This window comes from Lipotes vexillifer, unplaced genomic scaffold (genome assembly GCF_000442215.2).
Source record: "Lipotes vexillifer unplaced genomic scaffold, Lipotes_vexillifer_v1.1 scaffold69, whole genome shotgun sequence".
NCBI lineage: Eukaryota > Metazoa > Chordata > Mammalia > Artiodactyla > Lipotidae > Lipotes > Lipotes vexillifer.
In genome coordinates this window covers 932557-941260 of record NW_006790942.1, presented here as the reverse complement: position 1 = coordinate 941260, position 8704 = coordinate 932557, and the positions used below count along the sequence as shown (strand labels likewise).

At 45.8% G+C, this 8704-nt stretch overlaps 1 protein-coding gene across 2 annotated transcripts in view; it reads left to right on the top strand.

Annotated features, from left to right (window-relative positions):
• Positions 1 to 471: 471 nt before the first annotated feature.
• Positions 472 to 8704, top strand: part of CLXN (calaxin) — an 8888-nt gene continuing 655 nt past the window's right edge. Inside the window, exons 1-5 of one of the 2 annotated variants that reach the window (XM_007464014.1) lie at positions 472 to 622; positions 4620 to 4778; positions 5510 to 5614; positions 6282 to 6433; positions 6703 to 6807. In XM_007464014.1, the coding sequence (XP_007464076.1) occupies positions 565 to 622; positions 4620 to 4778; positions 5510 to 5614; positions 6282 to 6433; positions 6703 to 6807 (579 nt within the window). In that variant the 5' untranslated portion in view covers positions 472 to 564. The remainder of the gene's footprint in view (positions 623 to 4619; positions 4779 to 5509; positions 5615 to 6281; positions 6434 to 6702; positions 6808 to 8704) is intronic. The other variant, XM_007464015.1, reaches the window with a different exon arrangement.

Here is an 8704-nt window from a genome sequence, read left to right as displayed (position 1 = left end):
CAGACTCCCTCCTGGCAAAAGGACTGGCAACCTGAGAGCGAGCCCCTCACCCTCCCGCACCCGCAAAGCCGTCGTCTGGACCACACTTGCTCATTCCTGCAACCCCCGGGTTCCCAGACCTCCCTGAGGATCTGAAGCCTCCCTGGTGTCGCGCTCACCACCCTAGACATCCCCACAGAATTCAGCCCTGAGGACTCACGGTGCATCTCATGAAAGGGGTTGTGAACTCGAGCCAGCCACACCTGGAGGGTCACCCGCCGACGTCACAGTCGGAACGCGGTCTCAGCGCGCCTGGCCGGCCCTCCCAGGGAGACAGTGCCGGCCCGGGAGCCAATCAGCTGCCGCCCAGGCGTTGCCATGGCCACGTCGCCGGTTAGGACCACGCCCGCCCCAGCCCGGCAGCCAATCGGCGGCCGCCAAGCCGTTGCCATGGCCACGTCGCGTGTTCGGATCGCGCACGCGCACAGGGGAGACTCGCCGGCAGCCCCAGGCCCAGGCCTCGCGAGGGTCCCGGCAGCCGCACCCCTGGACACGGGCCGCGGCCCGGTTCCCTGAGCGGCCGGCATGAACCGCAAGAAGCTGCAGAAGCTGACGGACTCCTTAACTAAAAATTGCAAGCACTGTAAGTAAGAATCAGGTGCCGGGTGTGCAGAGGCTCCTGGGCCAGGTCCTGTCCTGCCCGGTGCTAGTGTCCCGCCTTCAGAGCCCGAGGGCAGTCGGAGCCCTCTCCACGCCCCACCCTAAACAGAAGTCTGGAAGGGAACACCAACATCAGCTCCTTGGGGTGGGCACCCCCGGCGCCCATGATCTTAAGGCGCATTTCCAGGTATCCAGGTATCTAGTGCTGTACCCGCACACGTGCACATACTTGCTTCTCAAACCTTCTCTTAACTTACGCTTACGTTATAGAAACGTGATTTATATACCCTGGAGGCACATGTGGATTTAGCTTCAAACACAGGTGGAAAACAAGCACTAAAAACCACCAAACTCAAGAAAAGTAGCCCAACCAACAGCTCTTCTTAGAGCAAATCAACTGGCAAGTTCCAAGTTTGGGGAATTACCAAGAGACCTGTAAGGGAAAATGGTTATCAGTGGTTGAACGTCCTTAGGACAGACACGGTGAACTGGCACAGAAACCTGTATCTCAGAGCAAGGAAATGTGCCTGGAAACCAAGGAGCTCAGCAAAGCTAAACACGTGGTAAAGAATCTGTTCCCAACCCTAGACCCAACTTTCCAGCAAAGTAAAGGATTGGACTTGGCAGGTGGCAAATGGACACCTATTGAAGACATCTGCTCCCATCTCACACATATTCTGAAAAGTGGTCCTAGAATTTCACAGGTAACTTTAGAATTATATTCAGACTGGAAAACAGGACTGTGCTTGGGCAAGGAAGCTATGGATATGGCTTAGATGAGGGAGATATCTGACGAGCAATCTTAGAAGTTGAGTGCTGATTGCAAAACTATTGCCCCTTTGAAAAAAATAGAAGCCATAATCCCAAGACTACTCCCACTGTGCAAAGAAAGAACAGTCCTAGAGATTATGGCATCTAGTGCCTTCTAATCATACTTAGTATCTTATATGATGAGTGGTAGGAAATCCTGTCAGGATGGTGCTGGAAATAAAAGTTAGGCTGTGAATAAGCATCTTAAACGTCTTAAAAAAGTCATCCTATAATTTAAGATATTATTATGGTTATTATAATCTGATGAGAGTTTTGTCCTGTTGTTTTTCTTAAAATACTTTCATTTCTGGGAAAAGGCCAGATCTTAAACATCTAGTAAACATTTTAAATAAACAATGCAATAACTGCTATACACAGTGAACACTGAATTTGATTTAGTTCCTGTTCAAGTGAGTTTGCAATGTATTGCAGATATTCTGTGAACATATTAAAAGATAAGTGAGGGCTTCCCTGGTGGCTCAGTGGTTAAGAATCTGCCTGCCAATGCAGGCGACACTGGTTCGATCCCTGGTCCGGGAAGATCCCACATGCGGAGCAACTAAGCCCGTGTGCCACAACTACTGAGCCTGCGCTCTAGGGCCTGCGAGCCACAACTACTGAGCCCTCACGCCATGACTACTGAAGCCCAGGCACCTAGAGCCCGCGCACCTAGAGCCCGTGCTCCACAACAAGAGAAGCCACTGCAATGAGAAGCCCGTGCACTGCAACGAAGAGTAGCCCCTGCTCGCCGCAACTAGAGAAAGCCTGTGCGCAGCAACGAAGACCCAACGCAGCCAAAAATAAAATAAATAAAATAAATTTATAAAAGGAAAACATAAGTGAAAACACGGCAAGAAAACCAGTCAACTCTTCTGATTTTTGTCCTACATAAAAATTTTAAAGTGAACCTTAAGAACCTTGATGATTACTTGTTAAATTCTATAGAAATGGTGACTAATCATGGACATTATAATAATTTTGAGCTTCTTGAAACAGAGGACCTTTCTTCTAAAGTCAGATTTCCTTTTAGTTGCCAGGTGATAATCCCAACAAGATGAAATGGATAGATTTTGTAGAATCAAAGAAGAAAGTATCTTAAATGGTTGTCTAGTTAATCCACCATTCTGCAGATCTGATCTGCAGAGCAGATGCAAAAAGATGAAAATCCATTCTCGAATTTCCTTAATTTCATTCAGTATTGTATTCTTTTTTTTCAATTTTTATTTATTTAGCTGCGCTGGGTCTTTAGTTGCAGCATGATACAAGAAACATTTCAGCAAGAGAATTTTTCCTATGGAAAAATTACCCATCTTGGATCTTTTGGGGAATAAATTAAGCTAATACTCTTTCCTTTTTATTTCAGCTGAGATGGAAAAATGGCTAATCAACATCCGCTCAGCTAGCATTTCATATATGTGATCAGACTGCATCATTCTTCATGCAAGTTTTTCTTCCCCAACCATTAACATCACTTTTTAGTTTTAGAGTTTTTTATTGTGGTTAAATAGACATAACATAAAATTTACCATTTTAATTATTTTAAGTGCACCGCTCAGTGGCACTAAGTACATTCACATTGTGCAGCTGTCACCACCATCCATCTCCAGAACTTTCTCATCTTTCCAGCTGAAACTCTGTCCCCATTAAACTTTTGCTCCCCACTTCCCCCTCCCACAGCCCCTGGCACCCACCATCTACTTTTTGTCTCTATGAATTTCACCACTCTGGGTACATCATATAAGTGAAATCAAATAATATTTGTCCTTTTTCGTCTGGCTTGTTTCACTCAGCATGATGTAGTCAAGAGTCAGGCAAGTTGTAGCGTGAGTCACGATTTCCTCCCTTTTTAATGCTGAATCATGGTCCATTGTATGGATGGACCACATCTTATTCATCCACTCATCCACCCATGGACACCTGGATTGCTCTCACCTTCTGGCTGTTGTGACGACTGCTGCTATGAATAATGGTGTACAAGTATCAGAGTCCCTGCTTTCTATCCTCTGGGGCAAATACCCAGAAATGGAATCACTGGATTAGGTAGTATTTCTATGTGTGTAATTATTTTTTGAAGAAGTGACATATACCATTCATACCGTTTTCTGTGGCAAGTAAAGGCTCTTTTTAAAATTATAACCATTACATTATTTTCTACTATTTGTCGATTTATTTACTAAATCATTTGTTTCCCAACGTTTTCAATGTTCATCTTAAATTGTGGCACCCCGAACTGGAAATTGCCCTCAAGCCTATCCTAGGCTGCAAGATGAGGTGGGATTTATCCATTTCTTTGGGCTATTTTCCTTTACATGCACACAGCTTCCGTCCTTGCTTTTAAAAATACTCAACCTTAATTTTGTCTTGTTTTGAAATAAGATCTTCCCCATCTTCCACCTTTACCTCGTATTGAAACTCACCTTTGTGTTCTTAATGCCACACACTGATCCTTCCACCTACACACCTCGGACAGCGATGGGGACACAAGTAGCTCAGTGTCAACAGCACCACCCTCTATGCAGTCGTGTGTATGCAAGCATGCATGTGTGTGCACACCCTTTAGACAAAAAAGTCCTTCCTCCAAAGTGCTGCTGCATGGCTGCCTGTTAATTTCCATCCCTCAGAGCCAGAACTTTCCCGGGTGCTAGAATATGCTTAACTCCTTCTTTGCTGGAAAATAGGTGACTCTGATTTCCAAAATCTGGCTCACGGCTTCACGAAGGCTAATGTGAGATGAAAGTTGTTGCCTGGTTTGGGGGAGGCTGGTATCTATTTCCAGGGAAAAGTTAAACTGTAAATCTCACGAATGCCTATAATCAAAATGCTGGGGGAAAGTTACCATTTTTAACATCACCATGGTAACTTAGAATCAGACCCCACAATCCGCATTCAGGTGACCTGGCTAATATTATCGTCCTTTTTCTAACTGTGACTGCACTTACATCTGTTTGGAGGGAAGGCTGCTGCCCTTACTTCAGTGGGAACTTCTGGGTAGTGTACATCCTCTGGTAACTTGAGGGTCATGAATCTCAAAAGACGATCGTCTCCTGTTGACAGCTGCCCATTGATGATCCCAGTGTTGTTTGTCTACAAAACTCATTTGTGCAAAGTTTAAGTTGGACATTAAAGATTAAAAGGCGTTTTTGTTACATCTCAATTTCATTCTTTCACAGTTAATAAACTTGAAGTGAAATGCCTTATCAATCTTTTCTATAACTTGGTGGGTGATGTGACAGAGCGGCAGGGTTTGGTCGTCGGGCTGGATCGGAACGCCTTTCGGAACATCCTGCACGTGACATTTGGGATGACGGACGACATGATCATGGACAGAGGTGAGCGGACGTCAGTGTCTAGATGGGCCAAATCCAGCCATAAATGGGAAAAACAGTTTGGAGTTTGGACAAACTCTGGGCGGGAACCTTCACATTCTGTGTTCCCAAATCCATTTGAACATAAACATTTAATTTTTATATTCATAGGGAAGCATGGTAGGGAAGAAGATAGCGACCACTCTTTCTGTGTATTTAGGAAGAGGACAAAGTCAATTTGAATAACTAGGTTTCCTTTCTTTACATCAGAAAACCCAAACTATTTATATTTCTACTTAGTAAATAGAACAGTAAATAATCATTTTAAAAGGACATTTAAATTTCCTTACATCATCAAGAGTATTCCAATAAAAATTAAGATATAATCTTATCTATCATGTAATAGCAGTACTTTTCTTGGGTAACAAAATATAAAATTATATGTTTTATGTTAATATATCAACAAATTTAATGTACCTGTATGTGTATATGTTCACTGTTGATTCATGTATTTAGATATTCAGAATTTACTTGTTCCCACAAAGTATGAAGGGAAAATGTGAAAGCTTAAGTAAAAGAGTTTTCTGATGTTATGACATCTTAGTTTCCTCCTTTATCAAATGAGAACATGGGACCACATGGTCGTGAGGTTTCGCCTAAATTTCAGAAGTGCGTAGTCCCGTGCGGGTCCATCGCCGAGAATAGAAACGCAGCACAAGTGTCATATTTTACTTCTCTCTTTTTTTTTTTTTTAGTATTCCGAGCGTTTGACAAAGACAATGATGGTTGCATAACTGTATCAGAGTGGGTTTATGGATTATCAGTGTTTCTTCGAGGAACTCTGGAAGAAAAAATGAAATGTAGGACTTCATCTTATCCTGTTGGTTTGCACTTTATGATAAGTACCTCGAAAGAATGTAAATCATCAATGTCTTCCAGCCCAGCCAGTGACATGGGTTTGTCTGTTGTTTGCTTGGTGTAAATTCCCATCAGCCTCTTTCATGGAGCACATTCGGGTCAATAATAAGGGTTGAAAAAAATTAATAGAAAGGCAAATCAAGAAATTCTGAGGCAGAATCCATGCCAAGCAAGACCACACAGGCGTGTAGTGCACATGCTGACCATGTACGCATGCGTTTAGGTATGAAGGTATTAAGTGTTTTACATATTTTGTTACTCAAATTGTCATCATACAACATCAATTCAAGTTTCTGATTCTTAGTTAATTCCTAATTCATCCCAACGAACTCTGTTTAAGAGGCACATTTCAATCCGTTTTCCAAGGTTTTCATGATGAGAATGTTAAGTCGTTGTTTCTTGGCCTGCTCTTTGAAGCTAAGTTTAGGGAACTTTCTAAGGATTGTTGAGTATATTCAGTAAGCGGACATCAGGCATTTGTTAGGGGAATTGATTGCACTGAGGCCCGAGGCTTGATGGAAACACCACTGGAGCCCTGGGCCTTGAACACCATCAGAGCAAAGGCTGCCTTCCTGGCCGCAGCACATTCGTACCGGTTCTTTCTTCAAGATTGCTTTGACGTGTTTGATTTGAACGGCGACGGCTTCATCTCGAAGGAGGAGATGTTCCACATGCTGAAGAATAGCCTCCTGAAGCAGCCGTCCGAGGAGGACCCTGGCGAAGGAATCAAAGACTTGGTGGAAATAACCCTGAAGAAAATGGTACGATGGGTAATTTAGAGTTTTCTCATGAAATCCACAGATATGGGGTAGAAATAAGAACTCAAATTAGAGTAACTCTCAGTTTCCTGCGTGGTGAAAGACAGCACTCGGACTGTGCTCTTTTATCGTAATGTGACAGTTTCTTTCAATTTCAGTACTTAGCCTCATACTTTTCTGACATCTCCTTTGTGAACACTGGGCCATGAGAAGACAGTGTGTGTTTGTGATGTGTTTTCCATGTTAACTGCGGTGTGGCCGGTCGCCCCCAGGACCACGACCACGACGGGAAGCTGTCCTTCGCAGACTATGAACAGGCTGTGAGGGAAGAGACTCTTCTGCTGGAAGCATTTGGACCGTGTCTTCCTGACCCAAAGGTAACTGCACTACGTTCACAGAACAGTGACCAAAATGTCCTGTAGGGGGCTTCCCTGGCGGCGCAGTGGCTGAGAGTCCGCCTGCCGATGCAGGGGACGCGGGTTCGTGCCCCGGTCCGGGAAGATCCCACGTGCCGCGGAGCGGCTGGGCCCATGAGCCATGGCCGCTGAGCCTGCGCGTCCGGAGCCTGTGCTCCGCAACGGGAGAGGCCACAGCAGTGAGAGGCCCGCGTACCGCAAAAAAAAAAAAAAAAAAAAAAAAAGGAGCATGGAAACAGGCTGCAGGGAGATGGGGGGATGGCTGGAGGGACAAGGAAGTGTCCCCGGGTCTTTGCGGACACAGCAGTCAGCCGGGGAGAAGGGCCCAAGCAGAGAGAATGACATGCATGAGCGAGGGAAGGGGGGGATACAAAGAAACCTGTATTAGAAGAGCCTCTGGGGTCATGAGACTGATGATGAGGCCGGAAGACACAGAGGGACAAGTCCATGGAGCTCGGAGCTGGATTTTGTCTTGAAAATCACGAGGATTTGTTGGAAGATTTTAGGCAGATGGAGGGATGTGATATATAAATATTACCTTATACCTACCCACCCCAGTCTCTAGTCTGTATCTCCAGCTGCCTTCTTAACATACAGAGTAGATGATCTCAATAAACTCTTGATTTTCCCCCCAAACTTGCCCCTCCCCCAGTCTTCCCTAACTCAATAAATGACACCCCCATGCACTCAGGTGTTCAGTCAAAACCCTAGGAGTCATCCTTAACCTCTCTCTTGTAACACTTTTCGCTACTCTTTCAAAATAAACCCTTGAATATAATCTCTTCTCCCACGTCTGTTGGCCACCAGCCCCCATCAAGTCGCTGTCATCAGTCACCCAGCCCAGGTCATGCTTCCACTGCTGTCCCCCTACTGACTGTCCTCCACAATATCCAGGATATGTAAAAACACAAAGGCTCTCAGGCCCCTCTTGTGCTCGAGCCCCTCCCCGGCGGGCCCTGAAGTCTGCACAAGGCCCCTTTCTCTCTTTCCAGCCACGTCTCCTGCTGTGTCCTGTCCTATCTTCCCCTGGAGCCCCCCCGGCCACCTGCCCTTGTGCCCTTGTGCTCGCCGTGACCTCTGTCCAGAACATTCCCTCCAGACCTCGCCTCGATCAGTCTCTGCTCAGATGCTGTTGATCATCTTGACTCCTCCTCCCCTCCATCCCCGACCCTGCTTCTTTCTCTTCATAGTTCTTATCATCACACAGAATATATTTACTCACTTATTGTCTGTCTCGATATGTAGATGTAAGTTCCCTAAGGCAGGAACTTGGGGGGTTTTCACCATATTTCCTCACATGTAGTGTGTAGCACATGGTGGGTCCCTAGTAAACGTCGAGTGGATGGATGGATGGATGGTTGATGGGTGGATGGATGGACAGGTGGGTGGATGGATGGACGGGTGGATGGGTGGATGGAAAGGTGGATAGATGGATGGGTGGGTGGGTGGATGGATGTGTGGGTGGGTGCATGGGGAGATGGGTGGACGGGTGGGTGGATGGGTGGACGGGTGGGTGGGTGGATGGACAGGTGGATAGATGGATGGATGGGCGGAGAGATCTCAGAAGTGCCTGATGGAGAGTCCTGGATCTATGGTCTTTCATGTCCTCAGAAGCTCCATCATTTACCTTCTTCTTTACCCTACATCTTCAACCTCCTTCCTCACTACTGAATCCTTCCCATCAGAATTTAAACAGACCTAAACCTGTCACATGTGACAGTCAAAAGGGGAGGGAGGGAGGGAGGGAGGGAGGGAGAGAACTTCCCCTAATTCCACACCTGCTTCTGTTTCCTGTCCAAGGCTTGTTTGGTCACAGGCAAGCGTCTTGGAAGAATTGTCCGTATTTATGACCTACACG